At 43.5% G+C, this 27,500-nt stretch overlaps 1 protein-coding gene across 1 annotated transcript in view; it reads left to right on the top strand.

Moving 5' to 3' along the window:
* eepd1 (endonuclease/exonuclease/phosphatase family domain containing 1) overlaps positions 1 to 27,500 on the top strand; it is a 90,805-nt gene that overhangs the window by 54,233 nt on the left and 9,072 nt on the right. Inside the window, exons 2-3 of the mRNA XM_039737579.1 lie at positions 12,418 to 12,469; positions 15,890 to 15,954. Coding sequence (XP_039593513.1) covers positions 12,418 to 12,469; positions 15,890 to 15,954 — 117 coding nt within the window. The remainder of the gene's footprint in view (positions 1 to 12,417; positions 12,470 to 15,889; positions 15,955 to 27,500) is intronic.

Genomic DNA, 27,500 nt, shown 5'->3' with positions numbered 1-27,500 from the left:
TGAAACATTTTGGTTTGTGGCCTTAACTGAAAAACATGTGGCTGTGAAATCTCGTTAGGGTTATTAAAGTTTATATCTGTGGTTGCTGGTCTGGGACTGAAAAAACGAACGCACTGAAGGGTGGCTCTGTTGTACAGCAGCGTCACCTGACTGGTGCCATGTCTTGTAAGAGACTACGCTGGCTTAAAGCTGCCCTGACAGGCTTTTAGAAATCTGCAAATATTCAGTATTCTGTGTGCATTTTTTCTTTTAGTAAATAATTTTTAAAAGAATGATGCTGTCATTGTAGATCAAACCATTTAAAAGACGTTCTCATTTGTGTGACAGCTGGCATCTCCTAACTGCTGAGCTGACTCCTATCTTGTGAATATTTTTCAAAACTGTGAAAGCAAAAAAAAAAAGATTATACACGAGACAATAAAATTTAAAGGGCACAGTCAAGCAGGTAAACAACTCTTTCAACTGTAATCCTAAAGAAAACATTACCAGGTAACTTAAAGCAAGAACAGCTCAGCAAGTCAATAGTTTCTTTGTGATTGCAGATGAACTTTTGATCCGCTTCCGTCTTCAGACAAGATACAAGACCTCCATCTGCTATCACCTAACCCAATTTATGATTACTTTTAACATATTAGAGTTCAATTGTGACTGTTGTCATTTAGTTTTTATTGCATAATGTGCACAATGTTTTCAAATTCTATTGTTGCATGTAATGGTGTAGTGATTTTGTACGGTAATTATATGGTACTATTTCCATATCTAGGACTTTAACACAAACATTACATCCTAGCAACTATGTACCTTGGTAGTGAAGCTTATGTATTCATTCTCATTCTTTCATTCTCAAACTCTTATCCCTTCTCTATTCACAAAGCTCGTTCCCTCTGAAAAGTTAAGAGTACAGTAGACTAAAGCATCACCACTTTGTTGTTGCATTCTAAAGCTTCTTGGCAGTCATGTTTCTCCTTCTTTTTCTTTATCTGAGGCCCTGCCTTGTTTTTCTGATTGTAACCTCAGTTTGGTTCATGCTTTCTCTTGGCCCATTTTAAACTAGAATATAAATTACGTTGTGATATTCCTCAATTGAAGAGGCCCTATTTTAATTAGAGAAAGTGTATTTCAACGTTGATCTCGCAGGTCGATCTCAGCGGACATTTTGATTTTGAACCCCTCCGCTACCCAATCGTATGAAGGTTATTTCACTTTTTTATAAAAGACTAGCCAAAGTACCTGGCGTCACCAGTATAAAGAATATTTGAACTTTTTTTTTTTTTTTAATTCAGCATGGCTAAACACAAAAATGCGAACTGTCAGACAAAAGCTGTAATCCAGCAAGACAGTGAAACCTTTCCAGATTAGTTAAGAAGAAAACACCGTGTGCACTCCGGTCGTTGAGATTGTTCTTAGGCCACTAGAAAATAATGGCACTCAGTGTTGCTTTAGTTGTCTCCTTCACTACAACTTCCAGAGGGGTCGAACTCTGGGCCTGGAGGGCCGCAGTGGCTGCAGGTTTTCTTTTCCTAATCAGTGACCAGTTTTCACTGCTAATTAACGTCTTTTCCCTTCATTTTAATCGCCCTGTTTTTAAGCATTCAGTCCTCTGAATTTATTCCGTTCTTCATTAAATGGCAGCCAAACAGAAATGAGACGTGAAACGAGCCAACAGATGACCAGCTAAACTGGGATCTCAAACTCCAGCCAGTTTCTCTCCAACCAATCTCTTAATGAGAAGCCGATTCTTGCTGTTAATTAAACCCGTTATTTAATTCCATGGTTTGTTGCTGCTCTTATTCTTTCACAGCAGACATTTCCATAACTGTTGATTTTTCTGTTTTTTTCTAAGAACACCATCAAAATGTTTTGGTGACCTCGGAGATCAACCTCACTGAGACCTTCACCTTTCTTTATTTTCAGATATTGTGTGATGGGCACAGGTGAGCTGGTCAAGTGGCGGCTTGTTTTGTGTCTCATTAGTGTTTGGCTGCTAATTAAAGAAAAAGAGACAACTAAGGGGCCTGAGTCAACTGAATTAAAACTTAGGCAGAAGAAGATAATTAGCAGCTCACTAATGAAAAAGATGGGTGGAATGAAAACCTGCTGCCAGTGCGGCCCTCCAGGACCGGAGTTCGAGCCCCCTGGTCTAGACTGTGTCCTATAACTGAGCCTGCCCTTTTATTTGGCTTGTTGATTCAATGGGCCTCTCTTGAGTGGACGTTACCAGCCCAGCACACCACAGCGTAGTAGGATATCACCCTGGCCATCACAGAGTTGTAGGAGATGTGAAGTGAAGAGTGTGCTTTGCTCTTTCTTCCATACAGTAGTTCTTCTGTGTTACGAAGCCTGTCATTGACGTAGACCACCTCAACATCCACTCCCTGAACAGTGACCAGACATCATCAGAACAAACTTGTGTTAGAACCTAAATGCACCTCCTATCAAATATAAATCCTTCACATTCAGGAATGAAACCCTTTTCATGAAGTTCTGACAGCATTTGTAATTCACAGTTGCTTACTTTGAAGCACAGCCGTTAGAAGTGATGAAGCTTTTGTCCATATCAGGAAATTCTTTGTTAACTCAGCTAAACGTGGTTTTGCTACATCTAGCAATTATTATGGTTATGATGTCTGGCTGCCTGCAAGAGCCATCATCTGAACTCTAGAAACCCCTGCAAACCTCAGACGTACAGAAGCGCGTGCTTCTGCCAAGCTGGCTAAAAATAGACACTGGCAGTCTTCGCTGTCACCCTGCTCAAATTTTATTAGCAAGTTGAAATTGGTGTCTTCCTTAGTTCAGGCAGGCCATTTTTCCTTTTTTTCTGTTGATCTGTAAAAATTGCTTTATTTTGGATTAGGGATCCCAGAGATGTATTCACTGCGGTTGGGTTGGCACCCTGCCCGGGATTGGTTCCTGCCTTGTGCCCTGTGTTGGCTGGGATTGGCTCCAGCAGACCCCTGTGACCCTTTGTTCGGATTCAGCGGGTTGGAAAATGGATGGATGGATGGATGGAGATGTATTCAAATTAGCATTTACTGCACCTAAATTGTTTTGACTTTAATAAGAGGAAGCTTATATTTTCACATTTGTTAGGAATACATAATCCTCCTCCACAATGAAGTTTGCCTCATTCGGCTTAAACGAAACTGCATGAGTGGGCCCATCTCGATCGATATGGAGAGTCTTCGGTCTCCCAACACACACAGCACAGTTTTTCACATCTGCTCTCTCATTTTACTTGTAATCCTTTCATCTTCCTGCACATTACAAAACTGCCACAGGGATCCGTCTTTGCCACTCTGTGCTTAAGATGAGCTTTTATGCCCCTGTGTGTATTCCCGCTGCATTTCCTTTGTGTTGGCGCTTTGTATTCCAGTGCTCCCCTCATCGGATTCATTTTCTATCTCTGCAGTGTCTCTCTGCACTATTATCATTGGGGGATACAGCATGATGCTATCTAAATGCCAATCAGATTTGCTGTACTGCCCATTGCTGGGCACCTTTGGCCTGAACATTTTAGTTTTTCTTGTAATTAAAATTACTTTTCTGTTTTTTTTTTTTGTTTTTTTCTACAATTTTAAAATTGCTCCCCATGACCACAGTCATGATAACAGAAGTTCACGCATTCCCTAGGATTGGCTAGTGTTCTGTTTTATTTGGAATTTCCTTATCTGTACTATGCCGTTTAAAAGTGTTCTCCCATACTTATTTTCATTCATTCATACATTCACTTTGCTTACTGGCTTTGCCCAGGTCAGTATGTGAGAGCCTGGAGCCTATCCTGGCAGCATTAGGCACAACTCTGGGCAAAGCCAAGTTAATGTCTCCAGTTAACTTAACCTGTACATCTTTGGCATGTGGGGAGTACTTGAGACATTCCTATGTAGACACAAAGAGAATGCGCAGATACCCTACGGACACAAACTGACGGAGCTTTAAACACGCCACTCGGGATCTGTGAGACGGAGCGTCAAACACTGCACCATCATGCTGAAAAAAAAACTGTTTTCACGAAGTTCCCTGCATTTTCAGGCGAGACCGGCTTGTGTCTGCAAACGCAATGCCTGGCCAGGTAGTCCTCTAATAAACATAAATGTGAATTGAAGATATATATAGAAAGAAATTATAGACCAGGAATTGATGAGTGAAAATATTTTGCATTTGACTGTTCACACAGGATTAGGTAACAGGTTTTGGGTGATATCACTAGAAAATAGGCAGAGCGAGAGGACCAGCTACAGAGTATTGTACAGAATAAGCAGCAAAGGCGAGTCTGTGGGGTTCAGTCTTAGATGCTCGGCAGTGAGGGTTATGGTGCTGGTGGTGATCTGCTAGAAGCTTGGGGTTTATGGCACTTATTAATAATTAGGTTCCTGCATTGTAACATCACAAGAGGAATGACTTGACCTGGTCTTTGTGTGACTTCCTAAGTACATGCCACTCTCATCTGATTTGTTCTTGGATTGCCCTGCCTGTTTGTTTAGTAATGTCCTTGTTGTGTTTCTGGCACTCCCTCCATTGATTCTCATTATTCTCTAGAATCAAATAAAGAGAAATGCAATATGAGGGTGGCACCCGAGGTTATAAAAATACGCAGTGACAAGGTGTGGTGGTCATTGGCCTAATCAAGGTGAGGATTTTGTCCTGTGGGAGGCTGAAAATGACAAAGTTAAGGCTAAAGCTCAGGAATATGGGTTTCCCAGCAGGCAGATGACACAACTGGTGTACAACAGGAACAGCTGTTCATAAATTCTGTGGAACAGGAGAGAGTGCTTTTACACCTGGAACGATGTCAGGCAAACTTAAAGATAAAAAAAAAGTTTGTTTAACCTTTATCAGAAGTAACTTTATAATAAACACGGGGAGCATAACGTATAATGTGAACAGAAGCAAACCCTGCCACCTTTCTGGACCTGCCTAAATAGGTCTGTCTGTTAGGTGGGGTGCCCCTTTTATCAAGTGCCACAGCACACTCATTTTCTCACCTTCTCGCCATCTCTCTGTCCGCCTGTCCTGGTTCTATCATCCATTTACTACAAACTCCAGACTCGGTCGTGCCATTCTTTGGGTCATGTCTGGTGTTTGATCGCCCCAAGTGTCCTTGTGCTGCTCCACATTTCAGTATTTCTAAAAGGGGCAGGCAACACTTTGGTTGTCCAGTCTTTTAAACAGTCAACTGTATTCTTCCCTCATAGTGGGTGGGCAATGATGCTCTGGCTTCATACCAGTCTTCCTTAAAAGGGCATCCCAGCTGCCTCACCCAAGGGGTAGTATGCCACTACCTTTCAACCAGGAGGTCTTGTGCCATCTTGCTTGTCCTCCAGGAGGTCTTGTGCCATCTTGCTTGTCCTCCACAGTCTGTTTGCTCTCCTGTTAGACAATAAGCTGACCCTGACACATGCTACCTTCTAGTATCCTGGGGTGGCATTCTTCCTGCCAGAATGCCCCTGCTTTTCAGTGGTGCCCTTACCCCATTGCATTTCCGAGAAGCATGTCTGACATGTGTTTATTGACTCGTATCCCAGCCATTGTGGATCTGTCAGTATTTGAGATTTGCCATAGTATCTTTCACGGCTTTTGTCATTGTAGTGGTGCTCTTTCCCCAGAAAACAGCTTGCCATCTGGGTAACTGAAAAAATATGGCCAAATCATCGTCACATTTTCATAGTTTGCAGTTTAATCCATCCATCCATTTTCCAACACAGGGTCACGGGGGGTCTGCTGGAGCCAATCCCAGCCAACACAGGGCACAATCCCGGGCAGGGTGCCAACCCACCGCAGGACACACACAAACACCAAGCACACACTAGGGACAATTTTAAAATCGACAATCCACCCAACCTGCATGTCTTTGAACTGTGGGAGGAAACCCACACAGACACGGGGAGAACATGCAAACTCCACGCAGGGAGGACCCGGGAAGTGAACCCGGGTCTCCTAACTGTGAGGCAGCAGCGTTACCACTGCGCCACCGTGCCACCCGTTTGCAATTTAAGCACTATGTTAAATGAAGAGTGATTGCCTGAACTGATGTTCTGACCAGGCCTGGTTCCTGTCTTACACCTGATGCTAGGTTAAGTTACAGCTCCTGGAACCCTGAACTAGTATTATCAGGCATGGCTGGACAATTGACCGATCTTTTCAAATTGCATGCCTAGCCTGGTTTTCTATCCTCAATCAAAGGACTTCTGTTTCCACATCAGGTTTCTTCTCTGTATTTGACTATTTAATTGGTGTTTTTAATTTGTGATGTAATTCAAGATGGTGTGGCCAGTAGCATGGAAGGGAGAGTATCAGGGCACAGACTTTACGGTAACCTGCTTGGGGATAGAAGAAAAATTGACTTCATTTCAAAAGCAAGTTGATGCACTGCTGCTGACCCGTGACAATCTTCAGTCCCAGGGTTTGGGTGTCAGCCAGGCACGCTTTGTCTGGTCAGCAGAATGTGATTAAATGGCTTTAGTTGCAGCAGCCACAGGACCAGGAAATGAGGTCAGATCAGCTTGTGCGCCCTAGCAGTACGAATGGAGCCTAATGTTGAACTTCAGCATTTAGAAATGATTGGGGTGACACAATGGCTTACTGGTATTTGCTTCTGTCTCACGGCTTCAGAGACGTGTGTTCAAATACCAGTCCTGGTCACTTTCTGTGTTGAGCAAATATCTTTTACCTGTGTGCCCCTCTGGGTTTTCACCCATGTAATCTGCTTTTAGTATTAGGTGGCAACTCTAAATGCGCCTGCTGGGCGTGTGCCCGTCTCAGGGTTTATTTTTGCCTACAATTTAATGCATCTGGGACTGCTACAGTTGTATTTAGCAAGTATGCAAATGGAAGGATGGGCTTAGCCATTTCTTGTCACCTTTAATGTATTTTATTTCAAAATGATCCCCTCTTGGAAGTGGGATATAAAAAGCTTTAGTGAAGCAGTTGTTTTTGGAGTCTGTGACATAACTCTGAACAGCAGAACATTCTCAAATACGCTTAATCCACATGAAGGTCACAGAAAGGCAGAGTTTATCCTGGTGTCCGTGATGTTTTCTGAAGAACTGTATGGGAATGACACCAAAAATGTCGAGGGAGCCCAGTCCATACCTGGAGATCACAGCCTGAAAACCGGAAATGCTTGTTGTGGTTTTATACTTTCTGGATGCTGTTATAATAAATTAATAAAAGTCTCCAGAATGCAAAACAGGATCTTGAACAGACATAGGCTCAACCTCAGGCAAAATTTTGCACAACAAAAAAGAAATAATCACTCAACATTTCATAAGATAACAATGTTAAAGTAATTCTGGGAAGTTCTGGTGAAGTCTTCTAACGCTTTTTTTTTTTTTCGTTCTCCATCAGTGGCCCTACATTTACTAGCACATTGACTTGGTCACCAGTTTCTGTTCTAACTGGTAGATTAATTAGCCCCCATAAAAAAAAAAAAAAACTATCACTGCAAAATCTGCTAAAATCCTGCTGCAATTTTCATAAAACAACATTGCCAAGTCATGGCTTCGCCTGGGAGGTATTAGGTCACTGGAAAACACATGGAAGGTAATGCTTTATAGTGATCACTTTTTATTTTTAGAAATGGTCTCCTCTTAAACCTTCAGTCAGTCTGATGATGCAAGAGTGCCCGAGTCTCACCAATACGAGGTGCTAATTATGTTGCTAGCATGTATTGGGAGAAGGTTTCAGCGTGGCTTTAAACTTTGAGACAGTACTCTGCAATAGTATGGATACCAACATACATATGGAGAGAGGCTGTCAAGTAAATGAGTGCGAAAAGGCCTTCCTCAGGCAGCCTGACCCCAAACTCTACCGGCTGGCTTGCACAGACCTAAAAGCTGGCACTGGCTTTTACATTTCAAAATATCTCTTTTAATTTTCAAAAAATATACTGTCACTGAGCCCCAAAGCACAGGTACAGCTTTGACTAATATCCCCTTGGGATTATTTAAGTATCTAACTAACTTGATCTCAAATCAATAACCTTATTTGACAACAAGCACCTTTCCAATTGAGTACCCACCAGATCAACACAAGAATGTACACAATTAATAAGTTCTTCCCTCTGTCCTTCCTCCAAGTGATTTTTGCCCGCTTCCTCCTGACTCCGATTTCCTGAGGAGATTCAGCAGGCTTCTTTTAAATCGGACCAGGGAATGCGTCCTGTGTCACAGCAGTGGTCACCCGGAGCTCTTCCAGCTTCTATAGAAACAAGCGCAGTCTTCCCCTGGCAGCGCCCTCTTGCTGACCCAAAGATTCTGACAGGGCTGCACTTCTACGCTCCAACTCTCATGCAGCCCTGCAGGAGTTCTAACTGGGACTGGCCTGGAGGGACACTGCCACCTATCGTGTGGAGGAACGAACGGCCTCTGGCATCCATTTTTGCCTACTTCATTCATTGTCTTTTTATCTTGGCTGGGATAAGGATCACTAACCATGCTAGCTGGATTGTAGCCTGGTCCATTATGGCCTTCCGGCTTGGTAAGCAGTCACTCTCCATCTTGAGCACTTTGAGCTACTTTATTGTATGAAAATGCGCTATATAAATAAATGTTGTTGTTGTTGTCACATTCAGGATGCCAGTCCAATTGTCTTGGCATCTAAAATAGCAAAATAAATGGCTTTCTAGGGAGAGGAGCCTTATGAAATCTCTGACCAGACAGGACAAAGCCCACAAAGTATCTTTATAAGTGCAAGATTGTTTTTAAGATATCGAAAGAAGGAACAAAAATGTAAGAAAAGGGTTTGACTAATGCTAGGCATATACTGTGTGATTTTTTTGGTATTATTTTAAGCCCGATTTGCAGTTGCAGAATGCCCACATGGATATGGTAGTGAATCAGCAAACTGCACCCTGACAGATACGGAGCTGAGGATTAAACTCAAGTCATGGGTGCCAACTGCGTTAGCCCACGTTAAAGATTTTGGTTGAAATGCATGTTTCATTAAAATCCAGCCTTCATTTTATTGTCTAATATCCGTTTCCTAGATTCTTATCTCTAAAGACTTTTAGGCAATCTGTAAATCTTCTTTTTATATCAACGGCATTCACAGTGAGAAGTGTCACAAGGTGTTTCGAATGTAACATGTGCTGATGAGTTAGATTACAAGACAATAAAAAGCCCGAAGGAGACCACTTGATTGTTTTCTGGCATTATAACTGGTTTCTCCTCTCGTTGTCAGCCCTGGACCATGTGCTCAAGGGGATCTGACTTTGGGGTGTAAAAAGCGCCTGTGAGGTTATCCTGCTCGACACTCCTCTGTGGTGGGGTCATGCTGTACGTGAGAAGACGCAAAGGCCCATGGAGCACCCAGGCGTGATCACGTTACCACACTATGCTGAATTACTTTGTGTCCATATTCAGTGCAAATGTTCAGAAATGTACGTCGTCTCATTGTGACAGTGGAGACCTGTGTGTTCTTAAAGTGCCGATGTTCAGTGGGTTTAAGCTTTGCTGCCTTTTTCTTGTAAACGTAATAAACATAATGGTATCCACTGACTGGTGGTTTTGATTTGCTACTAGAATACGTACAGAGTTTTAATGTGATTAAGTGATTAAGATTTAGATTGCACTTCTTAGTTAGTAACTCACTTATCATTGAGGCCTTGTTCACACGGGCGTTAAGTTTTTGGATAAACGAACTTGCTCTGAACGTCCTAGACGTTTATGTTGCATTTTGTGGTGGCGATCGATTGACTTCTACAGCGGCGTTCGTTTGTCTCTGTCTAACGCCAGCCTGCAGCCCAAATTGTAGTTTGTGTGTTAACCTGTGGAGGCAGTGTCGGGAACTGGATATGAAAGCCCTTGTCGTTTTATTTGAGGTGCCTCCTTTCAATACGGACCATTTTGCTATGTTAGATATTAATCTTCTTGTTTTAAAAATACTCGTAATACGGCGTAGAGAGAGAAAAAATCGCCGCTACTGGGTTTATCCTCTGACTGCACAACGTCGGGTTAAAGGAGGTTTTTTTGTGCTTTATGAAGAAATGCGAAAATTTCCGCGCAAATTTTTTAATTACTGTCGGATGTCGGTTTCCACTTTTGATTGTCTGCTGCAGCTGGTGCAATGCCACATTGCACGCCGATCAACCAATATGCGACTTGGTGTTAGCCCCGAAGAGAGACTACCTGTCACTTTGAGGTAAGGAAACAGTAGTCGAGTGTGCGCATACACCGGTGTTATGCACTGAAATGACCCCCCCCCGCTCCTCCGAAGCGTAAAATAAACGCGCAGAAAACGAACTAGAAGCGGTTTCCTTGCGTTCGTTGGATTTTGAACGCCAAGAAAAATCTGCATGCAACGTTTTTTTGATGCCGTATAAACGCGCAGCCGGACCAAAGCCCGTGTGAACACTCTCATTGACTCCTCCGTGTAGAAGACACTCGGCGCTTGATCCGCGCTCACTGGACGCTACGAACGCAAACAAAACGCTCGATTTTAATGCCCGTGTGAACAAGGCCTAAAAGCCTGTGAACCTTTTTTTTTAATTCATGTTTTTTAAGCAGCACAAATATCCATCGATCTCTTCATCATCGTTGGATGACGTTGGAGCTTATCTCAGCAAGCATAGGACACAAAGCAGGAACCATCCCTGGACAAGCTGCCAGTCCATCATGTGGTGAACACACACACACACAGGCCAATTTACCTTCGCCAGTCCCCTAACCAGCATGTTTTAGGACTTTGGCAGAAAGTCAGATCACCAAAAAGCAACCGACACAGATATGGAGAGAACATGCAAACTCCACGCAGGGAGGACTCCGGACATGAACCATAGCCTCCCTGTCATGAGGAAGCAGCCATACCACTGGGTCACAGTACCACCCAGCAGCACAAATATTTAAAAGTTAAATTTGTGAACCCATGCTAGTGGTCAATATTTATTTATTTAACAAATAAATACTGAACCGAGTTGCCTTGTAGGAAAAGGTGGCAGAAGACAAAGGCCCAGTAAGTCGTCAAACTAGAGACAGTGGCAGTATGCTCCCATGACAGTAGAGGACAGATGACCCAGTAGTCCACTCAGACAATCTGTTTAGTTTTAGGACGCAGAAGAGATTCCTCTGCTAAAAGGAATGTGATAGTGTGTCACACATGGTGATAAATCAATCGTTGGCTGAAACCATAAAGCTGACTTGAAAGTAAAGTTAAACATCAAATACGTGTCATAGCCAAAAAGTTCTGTGGCGTTTTTGGGTTTTTTTTGTCAAAGTCAAAGAAGAATTTGGCCTTAATGTTTAGATGTTTCTGTCATCATATGGCCATTTTTTATAACCATGAGTTAATGATACCACAAATAGACAAGCTTTGGAAGCATGTGATCAGCAACAGAAGTCTTTAGTATGAATAACATGGCTGTGCCTAGAAAAACATCTCCAAAATGGCTGCAGCTACAAAAAAACAGACTACAGAAAATCGTACTGTCGCTGTCACGTGTATTACAATAACATTAAAAAATGTTCAAACCTGAAAATAAAAGTTTACAGCATCCTAACGTAAAGAACTAAACATATGTGAGCAAGAGGGTGGAAGGCAGAAGGCAGCACTTGATCTTGGGATGACAGCATTGCGCCTGGTCTGGCAGGAAGCGCATTATTGCCCTCTCCCCCATTAAAAGGAATGGGATGGTGTTGCTCTTTTCAGTAACCAGCCCAGTGTCTAACTATGAAAGTGAATCCTTCATGGAGTACAGAAGGCTTAAGATGAACTCGGAGGGCCTAAAGCCACAAGCCTTTATACTGTATGCCTAGCCACTTCTGACATCATTCTCATTCAGCTTTTAGGAGACCACAAAAGAGATTTTAAAGTCACCCCCAAAACAGAAGACCTTTGAGTCAAGGCTCACACGAGAGAGATCTTATACCAGCAATATTGGGACGCAAGACAACAACAACATTTATTTCTATAGCACATTTTCATACAAACAGTAGCTCAAAGTGCTTTACATAATAAAGAATAGAAAAATAAAAGACACAATAAGAAAACAAAATAAATCAACATTAATTAACAGAATAAGAATAAGGTCCAATGGCCAGAGTGGACAGAAAAACCAAAAAAAAAACTCCAGATGGCTGGAGAACAAAATAAAATCTGCAGTGATTCCAGACCATGAGACCACCCAGTCCCCTCTGGGCATTCCACCTACCATAAATGAAACAGTCCTCTTTGGATTTAGGGTTCTCACGACAAGAACCAGGGAAGGACAAGGCGCCAGTCCATCACACTGGAAACCTTTTTCTTTTATATCAGTCCTATGAAAACCAGCTGGGTGTATGTGCTTCGGCTTCCCATAATGGTAGTTTAAGATCTTGTTGGGTGTTTTCAGATCGACTCGAGAGATGTTTTTACTTGGAACCCTTTATAGCACCAGATTGTATTAACTAAAAGAAAATTGATAGTTTGTAACTTTTTTTCTTTCAGGATCAAGCTTTTGGCAGTTCAAGAGCTGACTGACAGAGACGCTTTGGAAAAGGTACAGAACTTTTTTTTTTTTTAACTTAAAACAAACTTGTAGATGCCAATGAAAAATGATAGAAGATACTTATCTGTATGTGCTGTAATCCACATAAATGAGATTTAAATGAGATTCAGTTATCTACGCGAAAGACTTCATTACAGATGACCTGCCTTTGACAGCCTGCCATTTCCAGGATGGCTAGGGAAATAATTTTGGCTATTGTTACAAACTTGATTTTATTCTTTTCATTTAGAGCACACTTAAGTCAGTTCACTGAAAATATGGGCAATGTATAGAAGTGCTATATACGTACGGTATACTTAATACATCCTATATATACTGCTCACAAAAATTAAAGGAACACTTTAAAGAAACACATTAGATACATCAGATCTCAATATGAAGTTGGATATCTATACAAATAACGACAGGGCAATGTCTTAGGAACAAAAGGATGCCAAGTCTTTTAATGGAAATAAAAGTTTTCTGCCTACAGAGGGCTCAATTGTGTAGACACCCTAAAATCAGAGTGAAATGAAGTCCATTTTTTCAAAAACTTAATTTCTGCTACTCAAAATGCTTTTCAGTATCTTGTGTGGCCCCCACGAGCTTGTATGCATGCTTGACGACGTCGGGGCATGCTCCTAATGAGACGACGGATGGTGTCTTGTGGCATTTCCTCCCAGATCTGTATGAGGGCATCCCTGAGCTGTTGTACAGTCTGAGGAGCAACCTGGCGGCGCCTAATGGACCGAAACATAATGTCCCACAGATGTTCTATTGGGTTTAAGTCAGGGGATCGTGAAGGCCATTCAATTGTTTCAATTCCTTCATCCTCCAGGTACTGCCTGCATACTCTTGCCACATGAGGCCGGGCATTGTCGTGCATTAGGAGGAAACCAGGACCTACTGCACCAGCGTAGGGTCTGACAATGGGTTCAAGGATTTCATCTCGATACCTTATGGCAGTCAGAGCACCATTTCCTACGCAGTAGATGTCTGTGCGCCCTCCATGGATATGCCTCCCCAGACCATCACTGACCCACCACCAAACCTGTCATGTTGAACGACGTTGCAGGCAGCATATCATTCTCCTTGTCTTCTCCAGACTCTTTCACGTCTATCACAGCTGCTCAGGGTGAACCTGCCAGTGGCGGACTTGCCAATTCTGGTGTTCTTGAGCAAATGCCAGTCGAGCTCCACGGTGCTGGGCAGTGAGCACAGGGCCCACTACAAGACGTCGGGCCCTCAGGCCATCTTCATGAAGTCTGTTCCTGATTGTTTGGGTAGAGACATTCACACCAGTGGCCCTCTGGAGGTCATTCTGTAGGGCACGAGCAGTGCTCAGCCTGTTCCGCCTTGCACAAAGGAGCAGGTATCGGTCCTGCTGATGGGTTGAGGACCTTCTACGGCCCTGTCCAGCTCTCCGAGAATAACAGCCAGTCTCCTGAAATCTCCTCCATGTTCTGGAGATTGTGCTGGGAGACACATTAAACCTTCTTGCTGCAGCACATGTGGATGTGCCATCCTGGAGAAGTTGGACAACCTGTGCAACTTCTGTAGGGTTAAGGAATCGCCTCATACTGCCAGTAGAGATGATTACTCAAGCCAAAACTAGCACGAGTGGAAAACCAGCCAAAAAAGATCCAAGAGGGAAAAACTTGAAATGACCTCCACATGTAAAACCAGTCCTGTTTTGAGGGTTTTCTAATTGTTGCCACTTTAGTGCACCTGTTGTTAAGTCCATGAACACCAATACAGCTGAAAGTGATTAACAATGACCTCAGCTGCTTAACCAACCAGAAAATTATCAGACAGGTTTAATTGATTTCATGCCAGGCCCAATAAAAAAAGTGTTCCTTTAATTTTTGTGAGCAGTGTATTTATATAATGATATATACACAGGTACATACTGCAAGTAAAGGAAACACTTGAGGAAATTGAACATAACAAATATAGAGCAGGTGTGATCATCACGTTCAACAATTAACATTCCACCACTTTTAGGGTCATTCATGAAATTGTTCGACAGACTTGGGTTCTCAGTATGATGGCTGCCGTGGCTCAGAAGAGATCTCAGACTGATGACTGAGCCGAGTTTGTCAAGAGATTCAGTGCTGAAGATTACTCAGCCTACTGACGTTACACAAGGAGATCAGCAAGGGGCAGTTGTGGATGATAAGACCGATTGCTCGATTCTACTGTGCTTTGTTTGCTTTGTACTGTAGTCCTAAATATGAGGTGCACATTTCTTAGTTTCTTTTTGCAAGTTCAGAGAAGTCTTCATTTCTTAAAGGGCAATAATTCAAGAACTGCTCCGAGGAGATTTTATCATTGGGTTGTCATTGCAAAAATCCGATATTATGCTTAAAAGTGCACTCTTATTGGAAACATTGTGTAGACATCACAAGTGGTGATCTCCTGTTCAATGGAAAAATATCTTATTACCACATCAATTACTTTCCGCCATAGTGTCAATACGCAGACTCATGTTTTGATGCCTATAAAATAGTTTTCTCCATTTTTAGGGCTTATGATTTTAATGCTATATTGATGTCATCAAGACACAGTTTTAACTGTTTTTTGCCACGCTTGCTGCCGTGTCATCTTTGATGCTGATGACCATATCTACAGGACATCGCTCTGCCTGCGTCACCGAGTGCGATGCCATTATGTGACAGCATTTAACATCACAACTCAGAAGCTTGTGTGTCTTAGTTTTGAGATTACATAAAAACTCTGCCTTCTGATTTCTAAATATTTAGGTTGTCTTTCTGCTTTAGACCCTTAGGCTTTGTGTTTCTGGCTCATATTTTGACTACAGTTTTTTCAAGTTTTGTAACTATTGCTGTTTCTGACTTCCAACCAGCATTTGTGACGTTGGCTATCCTTTGACAAGATCTCTGTCCACTTCCCTTTTCTTTCCCATTTCCTTCCTTTCCTTTCCTTATCATCTCCTGGTCTTGTTTTTTTCATTCTGCCTATTGACACTTATGAGAGCTTAGCAAACCAGAACGTAACAAAACACGTCCACAGACCTGACTGCTTGTTTCCACGTTCTGGTAACTCTTCTTGTTATGGTCTGCTGTGGCTCTCACCCTGGGACTTTGTTTCTTGCTGCTATTGTATCTTATTTTTTTCTCTTTTTCTTGAGATGTTCAGTTTTGCTTTTTTTTTTTCATTATTGTTAACCATTTTCTTTTAGTTTATTTTATTAGTTTAATTGTACCCCTTGTCTTACACTAATTATGATAAGCGTCTTATTGTGTTTAATGGTGGTGTGGTCAGACCTCTGATTAGATTACAGGCGGCAGTTGCATTAATTAGCCAGAGTTCAAAAGCTGGAGACTATTCAAAGTTCTTATAGCAACTGCCTCAGTGCATTGCCATTAACCTAGTATTCTGTTTTTCTGCTTGCTTTTTGTGCTTTTACAGTATTTCTTCCTCACTAGAGAGAAAGACCGAACAAGGCTGCATCGACAGGGCCATTCCATAGAAAGGTGAGGCAGAAAACAGAAAGAGAGCCAAGTGCAGATGTAGGTTAGGAGCATGCGCTGATAGCACATTACCGTACCCAACACACAACAAGCCACCTGGAATGGGACCCGAGTGCAGCGGGTGACACCTCAGCACCACACTGGAGCAGTGTGAGGTTTTTTTACAGTGGCTGGAGCTCCAACCCTGCCACCAATCCCCGAGTTTTCCCTGCAAGTTGGAAGACCTGTTTGCATGGCTGGATGCAGATTAACATCATAACCAGGATGAAGCTGCAGGTTAAGGGCCTTGCTCAAGGGCCCAACAGAGTAGAGGCTCTTCTGGCATTTATAGGATTTGAACCGTCAGGCAGAAGATCCCTAGCCTCAGAGCCACCAGATGTAGGGTTGTTGTGAATGTCAGGTGACTTGTAACATTAGTTCTAAGAAGGAAACTTTTATGTTTTCTTGCAACTCTTCTCAAATTTTGAAGTTATAAAATGAAACTGGTCCAAGAGCTAGACAGCTACATTTGTCAAGTGTGGTTAGTAAGTCAAAATACTGTTTGTGATGGAGCTTTTTCTCAGTTGACAGAAGATAAGAGAAGAGGTATGATCCAGCACTTGGCTACAAGATCTGCTCACTGTGTGCTACATGGGTCACTGTAATTGAAATTCAACGACTCCATTTCTCAACACATACCTGTTCAAGAAGCAATTCGACTCTGATGTTACACTTCATTTTTATATAAAACATTTATATATTCAATTATTATAATATTAACCATTTTTCGTGAGAAACTGCTGCACACTCAGTGCTGTGTGTGTGTGTGTTGTGATGCAGAAGCCCCTCGCCTGATGGCTGCAATTTGGGTCGTTTTCTCCGCACTGCATCACGCAATTGCTTGAGCACTTCAAGGGCGCCGCTTGGCCTAATGATACAGAGGACAGTCTAGTACACGCACCTAGCGGCAAACATCGGATCTAATTCCTCTCCAGCCTCCAGAAAAAAATTCTCGTTATTTTTGGATACCCCCTCATATCTATATCTATCTATATATATAATTCACTAAGGCAAGACACCCATGGAAAGCACACCGGAAGGGGCGTGGATTCACTAAGCCGCCCATGGCGCACGCAGGAAGGAGCCACGGCCACCAACTCCAAGACCATTGGATACGACGACAACTCGCAGAGCCACGCCCACCAACTCAGACGCGACACAGAAAAAACGGCGTCATTTATGTTCGTCTGTCGTAGAGGCCACATGCACCTCTGAGCCACGTTGACTGTTCATAGAGGCATGTTTCTCACGGAGGTGAATCGCCATATGCAGCGTGTGAAACGGTTTGCGAGGGGTATCCCATGGGATCTTTAAAACAATCCTTTAAAACTGAGGTTAAAACACAATGAAGGAGGCAGTCTTTAAAAACCAATAATCCTTGTGCCTCTGTTTCATTCCCGTCTCACCTACTTCACCAATGCAGGCCCTGCAACAGTCGAGACGCTCTCTCAGCAGCTGACCTTCTCTGTGCCTGACCGGTTCACACAGAGGCAGCGCAAGAGAAAGCCGGGCACACACACAGGCAGCGCCAGAGACAAACAGACAGGCAGCTGGTGGGCAGCTCTCCGTGAGTTTCTCTTGTGAGCGGGCACATGACCAGGTGGTGTGTATGCACCGAGAACGACGGTGGACGCGGCGCGACTATCTAAGAAGAGGCATGTTTGTCGCGGATGTGAATCGCTGTATGTGGCGTGTAGAACAGTTTGCGAGGGGTGTCCCATGGTCTTACAGTTGGTGGGCTGGTCTCTGTTGGTTGCTCTTACGAGCGGGCACAGACCAGGCAGTGTGTATGCTTTGAGAGCGCGGGTGGACGCGACAGCACCATCTAAGAAGAATCATATTTGTCGCGAATGTGAATCGCTGTATGCAGCGTGTAAAACACTGTATTGTGTGTTGCCCTCTCCAGAGTTACATCTTTTCATTCACTTACAGTTGTATCCTCAAAACCAACCCCATTTGGACAACTGTGTCTTTCAGGAGGTGTTCACCCATCAATACATAATTATGTGGCATATGCTACGCCGCGGGTTGGCTAGTATAACAAAAAATTGCCAAACTCTTTTAATGTGATTCAGGGTCACAAAGTACTGCACATCCATGGACGAGGTGCCAGTCCACCACACCGCCCACACCAGGACAATTAAGGATTAAGTTAACACACATGCCTTTGTGGATGTGAGAGTTAAAGAAGAGTAGCCAGAGGAAGGTCGTTCACACACACACACACACACACACACACACACACACAGGGAGAACATGCAGTCCTCATGCAGACAGTGATCAGGCCTGGGATTGAATTCCATAGCACAGCAATTTGAAAATGTACCTTACTTACAACATCTATCATCTTCTGAATTATTGAATACTTTTCACAATAGATTGGAATAAGCAGCACCGGAAAATCTTACTGAGTCTTTAAAGAAAATCTAGGCACAGCCACAAATTATTCATATTTTATTTTTTAAATGTATGCCCTGTGTAAAATTTGAATTTTCCTTTGGTTTAAAACATGCTTAGAACCTTTTTCCAACTTTAAGTCGATACATGCATCTCCTTTTATTATTGATAAGCTTATCGTTAGGCTCTACAGGCATTTTGACCCAATGCTCCTTGCAAAACTGCATCATATCAGTAACTATTTGAGCTGAGCCACTTCTTTAAGGTGCCATCACCACACATCAGTGTCGCTGAGGTCTGTTTTTGGGCTGCGCCATTCCAGGTTTTCAGTTGTCCTTTTCTTCATCCATTGCGATGTAGACATGTAGACTCCTCTATTGCAGAGCTGAATTTATGAGCCAGTCAATGATGGCAAGTCACCCAGGTCCTAATACAATAAAGTGTCCTCAAGCTGTGACGCTGACTTGGCTTCACTTGACAGCTGGTGTGAAGATTTTACTGTTAGCTGTTCACCGGACACACATAACACTGATATGATCCAAAAAGTTTCTCTTATAAGCAATATGTCTGTTACTCAATGCTACAGCAGTCTTCAGGACAATTTGACGTGAAGTATTTTTTATTATTGTTTTCCTACTATCCAGTCTACAGTGAATCCTGTCCTTGCACTTTGCTTTTGTGATGATGGACTTGAGAACACAGCAGATCGTCAGCTGCTGTTTAAAGCTTCCTTTCCATTTCTGCAGTCCCCTGCAGTATTCGGGCATATGCCTAAGGGCCGGTTTATACTTCACACTCAGAACGCGTACGCGCCCGCATCATGGCTGCCGCGCGTTCCCAGCGTTCATTTGACGCGTCCTCTGAGCAAGTCCTCAGAGATTAACGCGAAACGTGCGCGAGTTGCAGTACCAGCAAAAAGTCGGTGTGCTTGTATTCACCTTGCGATGAGCTGAGGCCTCGTCCAGGGATTGTTTCTCACTCGTGCCCAATGCTTTCTGGAATGGGCACATCCCTGGGATTGATGGATTTAATCAATAAACATCCTTTTCAGAGATATTGCGGTAAGGCGTCATGAGAATTTAATAGGTATTCTAGGCAATTCACAACACAGAGAAGCCGAGCCCGTTCTCACCGTGATAATATCTCGCACTGCCACCTGGTGGATTCCTCCAGATTTACGTAAAGTACGCGCGCAAGTATGAACACTACAACGCTTGCGTAGCAGAAGCGTCTGCTGCAGCATGCGTCGCGTTGCGTGAAGTATAATTCCGGCCTAAGGCAGCTAATTCATAGCACCCAAGTAAAATCAATTATATTCTATGGCCTCTGTTCTTATCACCGCAGAGTAGTGCGTATTTCTTCTCCTCCCCACGCACTTAAATCATACAAGAAGCAGATACATGCTGAACAGCGCATGAAGACACATCGACCTGTCTGCGTGAAAATTAATGTGCATTAATGTGTGCAAAAAGGCAAAGGTGTGAATCTAGACTTTGGGCTGTTTGTGGGTTCCAGCAGAATTCTTCTTCTTGCTCATATGGAATCGTTGGCAGGTAAAGTCACTCTTGGGGACATCGGTTATTGTCTGGAGCGGTGGACAGCATGGTGGTTTATTTGAGCCCAGAAACCTCATACATTTAAAGAATAATTCATATCAACAACTTTGCATTTATTATTTTTTTTCTCAGATATTTCCAAGAATTGCCTTTAATTGCAACATGAAGTGCCTGTAGAAGTTGTGTTCTGGCAGCTTCACTCAGAATCTATGGGCCATAGTTCAGTAATTCAAAGTTAGCCTCACCTGATCGCTGGATTGCTCACCCAAGCATTCAGTGACTGCCCTTAATTGTCCAACATATTGGGGCAGTGATGTTTTTAGATCTGATGGCATATTTGATTATCTGGTACACCAAATAAGTAAAAGATGCACTCAACGTTGGAGTCTTTTTATCTTTAGACTCTCCTCTGTTTTCTATTTCAGCCTATTCAGGTGTAAAGACCTGACCAAATTCACTATAGAAAATATGAAGTTCTCCAAAATATGATACCGTTGCGAGGGGTTACATATTTTTTCACAGCACTGCACTTTAGTTTAGGTTTCTGTACTTCAGGTCAGCTTTATAGTATGTGTGAAGTCTGAAAGTCAGAGAGCCCTAACAGTAACAGACATTTTTGCAGATGTTATATTTCTAGATATACACCAGTCAGAGTAATTCTGATTGCTTGTTAATGATTCTTGCTCTCTGACGGCTCTTGTGCAGGTAGTTGTCTAATTCTGTTATTTTCTGAGAGGGCTTAAAGCAGGCCCTTCAGGTGCAGCCTGGCCTGTCAGTCTCACATGTTCCTCCAGCAACGTCTCTCTTGTGGATTAGTATGGCCTGCCAGCTGACTTTCCACCCACTCCATATTTGACAGCAAGGTGCAACAAAACAAAATATGGGAAGCAAACAACAAGATGTCTAGTGTTGCAAGAATAGTTATTACCAGTTGCTTTGTAATGATGCTGCCTTCAAAGAGTGGTGTTCTTGCAGCCATCTGCTTCCCCTTTCCTTTTGTGATGGACGGCTGGGGTCCTTTCCTGGTCGGGAGACCATCATAAAGGAAGTTCAACTGGAGGAGCAGATGTGCACAGGGCACTAAATGGCAGCCCCCTTCAGTTGCAGTGGTGTCTTGGATTTCCTCAGGGATCCATGGGAGTTGCCACAGCCCTGTTGGTTTCTTTGGGGGCTGCCAGTGGGAGCTGCAGAGGCCTACTATGGGCTTCCGCCACACCTGGGAGTATTTCCAGACAATGCTGACGGGCCACCTGAAGTGTTTCCAGGTGCAGCATGAAAAGGACCTCCTCACTTCACTCGAGCGAGTCAGAGTCGAGAGTAGGAGAACGAAACTTGCTGGAGGAGGAGTGGAGGCAGAAGACGGAGACGGAGAAGAGGAAAGAAGAAGAGAAACTGCTCTGCTGTTGAGTGGTGTGTTGTACTGTGCTGAGCGCTGGGCAACAAAGTAAAGGGTTTCCACAGCGGAAAATAAAACGTGTGTGTTGCTGGACTTGTGCCTCGTGGCTGTCTGTGTCGGGTTTGGAGGTTTGGTGCGCCCCCTGCAGGCCCTTCTCGGATATTTTTATTCAAGAATGTACTTTTTATTTTTTGGGGCTATGATCCCTGCAAAACTAAACCTAACGAAAGATAGGAAAGTGCAGAGAGAGACCGAACGGCCAGAAAGTTCAACTAACATTGGGTTTTGTTGTGCGCTGTATGTGTGAATCTCGTTGTTTTTGTCCTGTTTGCTTTTGTGAAATTGTTCTTTGGTGGGGAATTCCTCTTATCGCATATGACCTGCACAAATAATTTGTAGTATCGGACCTGGGCACAAGGCTCTTTACAAATTAAACAATAGTCTGTTTTAAAGCAGTATAAGGAGAACACTTTATAAACCAATCATGTGACCTTGGCTGATGAAGCACAAACTGCAATTTGCGATAATCACCATCCCAACAGGCTGTAAGAAAAAGAAACAGCACACCTTACAGTCCTCACTCTGACTTCCTGAATGTCACCCAACGACTTTAGAGTGGGACTTACAAGCACAGCCTTCCTTCTGCCTTAACGTGTAGATCCAGCCAGACCAGTAATGCATTTGCACTTGATGGAATGGTTCATGCTGCTGTTTCACATTTCAAAGTCCTGGGTTCAAATCTTGGCATGACCTTTGCATGCTGTTCCAGTGTTTTCATTTTCCTCCCACTTCCCAAAGACATTTGTGTAAAATGAGTTGCCAGCTCTCAGCTGCCCCTGTCTAAGGTGGCTCTGGGCTTGTTTGTCCCTTATCATGAACTGTGACCCACCCAGGGTTGGTTCCTGTCCTTTCAGTGCGGTGTTCTGACTCTCCGTACTCTGAACTGAGAGTGATATGTTAACGTAGATTCATTTTACTTGACAACTCTAAACTGACGTGGTGTTGGGTGAGTGTGGCTGTGCTCGTGAGTGTTCCCTGGAGTGAACTGGCACGTCATCGAGGGTGGATTCCAGGCTCTGACCACTGCAGCCCTGAACTGGACAATAATGGAGAGAGACTGGCAGTTGTATTTGCACAATAATCTTAAGGAGTCATTGAAACGTTTCCCAGCAGTGCTTTGAAAGCTTAGCCGAAATGAAACATCATTATAGTGTATATCTTTTGAAGCCAACTGAAATACTACAGGGTCGTAAAAAGAGGGTGAAGCACCCACTCTGAATCCATTTGACTCTATGTTAAGTTTGTGTAGCTTTTATTTCTGATGTGAAGCATACAAGTCTGTGGTCATAGGTAATAAGACAGCAGAATTAAATGTGTTTTATGCACATCTCTCGTCAAATAACCATACCTCATTTACAGTGTGGTTCGACCGCCTCTCATATAACTTGTTAAGCCTCCATTGAAGCTGTAATGACACCTTCAATGCTGTCAAAATGACAACCCCAAAGTGCATCTGTGAGTTGAGGGGTGGGGAGCATGCACTGATACACCACGACCTACCTCAGGACCCCAAAGTAGGACCCAAGCACAGCTGTGCAACCGGAGGGTACACCTCAGCACCACGCTGGCTTTCTCACTGTGGCTGGAGTGCCAATCCTGCCACCAACCTGGAGGAGCTGCTTGCAGGGCTGGATGCAGATTAATTTGTCCTATCCAGGACAGATCCATTTGGAGGTTAAGGGCCCAACACAGTGGAATCACTTCTGGCATTTACGGGATTCGACATGGCAACCTTCTGATTGCTGGCGCAGATCCCTAGCCTCAGAGCCACCACTCCACCTTGAGTAGAGGAACCAAAAAAGCAAAGGTCGCAGAGTGAATAATGGAGAGCGTGCCACAGTATACGTGGCTGTACCAGTGTTCTGTGCTTTGCCAGCTCCTGCTGGTTACATGGCGTGGCAGCATTGAAAAGTGAACACAACATAGCTTGGCCAATGTACCGCTGCTCTAATGTCTGCAGGCCTTCAGTTACTGATTTACCAAGAAGCTTGCAAAATCTGACTAGCTGGTTGCTCACAAGTGGAAAGCTTTTGCTTTACTGATACACAGTGCACACCTCACCTTAAACCTCTCCTGACCAAGCGAACGTTTGGCTGGTGTGTCAGCTCCTCACAAAAAGGCTTACAACCTCTTCACTGTGCTGTGTACTGCACTTCACAGTAATATACTTCGGTTTCTTTCGTTTTTTTTCTGTCCTGTCTTCTTATGTAATACGCTACCGTGGCTGTCCGTTCGTCTGTCCAGGGTTTTAAATCACCGGCAGCTCGCAAACCGTTTGACCCATTGACCTGACATTTGGTACACATACACTACGTGACGTCTACTATCCGCTGTTGGGATGATAATTGACCTCCAAGGTTATTCCTTTTTTTATTGTTACTTTATTTTATGTAGAATCAGCAGTGCATGCATACGGGTGCCATTCTCATCCCTACCACCTTCGCCATCACATACCCTACCTCATCATATCTTAAATCATTCACGAGGCAGATTGAAAACTTAAGTGCCAGCTTAAGTGGAAAATGAAAGAAAACAAACTAAGTAATTGCAACACAAACACTGACTGAATCAGTTTTAAAGCCAAAAGATGTGGATGAAAGAAGAGAAGAATAAGCGGGCCGTTAGGGTGGAGAAAAGAAGAGCCGCTCAGGAAGCAGCAAGCGCATCAACCTCTGAGGAAACGAATGGTAAACGTACAGAGAAGGAGGATGAAGACTAGGAATGATCAAGTCAAGTGGATTCACTGCACGTGATCAGTTTTCATATATACTCAGCAAAAAAAGAAACGTCCTCTGACTTTCAACTGTTTTTACTTTCAGTAAACTTAATGTGTAAATATTTGTATGGACACTAAAAGAGTCAACACCATGAGACATAAACTAAAAATGTTTCACAATGTGTCCCTGAATGAAGGGAGGCTCAAAATCAAAAGTACCAGTCAGTATCTGGTGTGGCCACCAGCTGCTTGAAGTACTGCAGTGCATCTCCTCCTCATGGACTGGACCAGATTTGTCAGTTCTTGCTGTGAGATGTTACCCCACTCTTCCACCAAGGCACCTGCAAGTTCCTGGACATTTCTGGGGAGAATGGCCCTAGCCATCGATCCAAATCGATCCCGCTCCAGGGTACAGGCCTCGGTGTAACGCTCATTCCTTCGACGATAAACACGAATCCGTCCATCACCCCTGGTGAGACAAAACCGTGACTTATCAGTGAAGAGCACTTTTTGCCACTCCTGTCTGGTCCAGTGAAGGTGGGTTTGTGCCCATAGGCGGCGTTGTTGCTGGTGATGTCTGGTAAGGACCTGCCTTACAACAGGCCTACAATCCCTCAGTCCAGCCTCTCTCAGCCTATCGCGGACAGTCTGAGCACTGATGGAGGGATTGTGTGTTCCTGGTGTGACTCGGGCAGTTGTTGTGGCCATCCTGTACCTGTCACGCAGGTGTGATATTCGGATGTACCGATCCTGTGCAGGTGTTGTTACACGTGGTCTTCCACTGCGAGGATGATCAGCTGTCCTTCCTGTCTCCCTGTAGCGCTGTCTTAGGCGTCTCACAGTACGGACATGGCAATTTTCAGCAGTCCTCATGCCTCCCTGCAGCAGGCCTAATGCACGTTCACGCAGATGAGCAGGGACCCTGGGCATCTTTCACAGTCGGTAGACAAGTCTCTTTAGTGTCCTGCATTTTTAGAACTGTGACCTTAAATGTCTACTTTCTGTAAGCTGTTAAGGTCTTAACGACCATTCCACAGGTGCATGTTAATTAATTGATTACGGTTAATTGAACATGCATGGAAAACATTGTTTAAACCCTTTACAATGAAGATCTGGAAAGTTATTTGGATTTTGAAAATATACACAGTCCTGAAAAAGGGACGTTTCTTTTTTGCTGAGTATATTTGGACATTGTTCAGTCAGCTTTATTAAGTTTCCACCAGTACTTTATGCAGGTCAGAAATTGACTTTGTGTGGGATGTCAGTCAGTCAGTCAGAAACGTCTAACGTTTTAATGAAAAGACTTGTGTTCGTGGAGACACAGAGGCCAGTGGATACAGCACAGAACTGCAGGAATAGCCGTCTAATGTGACAGGGCCTTAGATTTTTAGCACTAGTGCCGTTTCTCATTAACATCCACTTTACCTTATTTAATTATACAAAAAAATGCTCCCAGGCTGTGAAGTTATTCTTCTGTGACACACATTTCACTTTTTTCTCATTTTATTTTATTTAATACAGTGTAGCTCTTTCCAAACAATACACAGAAGCGATGTCATCAATTATGAATACTGAGTGGTGTATAAAAATGATGAGATAAAGACAAAACAGGACTTGTTCTGCTAGTAGAGTACTACGTGTTCCTGCATTTATATTTCGGTTTGTTTGTTTTTCAAGATCAACATTGCTGTCCTGTTTACCTTGTCTTTGTTTCAAGTGTTGCAGTGAATGCTGTGTGCTGCACGGCCCCTGTGATCAGAGCTCTGGCCTATTGTGGTTGAAGGGACCAACGGCCTTTAAACAACCAGTCACCATGTCAGCCAGGTGTGTCTTCCTGGGTTTCCGTTCACAGCAGGAACCATGGCGCTGTGTGCATCTCTTCTTAGGAGGTGCGCAGTCTAAGCAATGCGACAGATGTGCACAACAATCGGGTTAAATGTGTCCATGTGCGTAGTGCTCATGGCTGTAAACTCTCACTTTGACTCAGAGGAGTGATTGTTTCCAGTAGACCCGCTTATTCATTTAGTTAAAGCTCACTAATGCAAGGCAAACAGTGTAAAGCTGGGCTGCTGTTAAAAGAATAAAATATAACTCACACATGAGGTTAGTGTTGGGGCGGAGTGGTGGCCCTGAGGCTAAAGATCTGTGTTGGTATCCAGAAGGTTGCCGGTTGGAATCCCCGTCACTGCCAAAAGAGATCCTACTCTGCTGGGCCCTTAACCTTAATCCAGGGGCGCTGTACAATGGCTGACCCTGCGCTCGGACCCTAAGGGGTATGCGAAAAACTAACAAATTCCTAATACAAGAAATTGTATAAGGCGAAAAAAAGAACCAAAAAAAAAAGGAGTGTCTACCTGATTTAAATAAAGAGATTCTTCTAAAATCAGTGAACATACTACACAGTAACGTTTCACATCATCGTGGTGCCAGGCCCCTCAGCGTTAACTTGCTGGCTTACTAACTCTCCCCAAATATGTTAGATTAACTCTTTCAGGGCTGATGTCGACTTTTGTCAAAAGGAGAAGTTGACGACGGTAATCAACTGTAAACTGTGACACAGCCAACCGTTATGTTTTAGTTGGACTGTCGTTCCTAGAAGGAAAGTTAGCTTCGTTGGTTTTGACCGAGATTTCCTGCGCTCCCGTGAGTAGCAAGGCGCAAACAACGGCACAAATAGCACCGACATCTGGTGTCAGATCAAAGCGGACGTGTAAAGCAAAATACTCTGTGGACAACGCCTAGCCTGTTCTCTCTGAATTGGACTAGGACTTATCGGACTCTGATTTTGATACAAGCAATCGAAAACAAATGCGAGGTTCCAGCTTCAGCTGACTGGTCCCCAGCTAATCGTGATACTGAACAGGTTCAAGTAGCTGACACGCCTCCGGCACTGTTCGCCAGGGAGGACTGCCACTTAGCAATAAGAGGTAGAAACCAGACTGCAATAAACTGCGACAGAGAACGCTGCTGCTGCCCCAGCCACACGAAGACAACCTGGCAGCATGAGTGTCGAACATTCTTGGCAAACTGGCAGCCACAGCATTCAGCAACAGACGTTTTATGTTGATTTCTATGTTAAACCATTGCTTTTCAGAAAACTAGGGTTTTTGTAGAAAATATTTAGCCCTCAAAGAGTTAAGAATGCATAGATAGATAATTCAGACCCCTTCAATTTTTCAGATTTTGTTATGTTATAGCCTTTAAATTATTTTTTTCCCCCCATCACACAGTATGAAATATCCCTAGAAAGACAAAGCAAAAACAGGATTTAAGAAATTTTTGCAAATTTCTTTAAGATTAAAAAGCCTTAAATATCAGAGTGACACAAGCGTTCAGGCCTTTTCCTACAACACTTCAAATCTGGTTTGGTGGCTTCCCATTCCAG

This window comes from Polypterus senegalus, chromosome 15, assembly GCF_016835505.1.
Source record: "Polypterus senegalus isolate Bchr_013 chromosome 15, ASM1683550v1, whole genome shotgun sequence".
In the NCBI taxonomy this organism is placed as follows: domain Eukaryota; kingdom Metazoa; phylum Chordata; class Cladistia; order Polypteriformes; family Polypteridae; genus Polypterus; species Polypterus senegalus.
The sequence above is the reverse complement of the archived record's forward strand: the minus strand, read 5'-3'. Positions and strand labels throughout refer to the sequence as shown.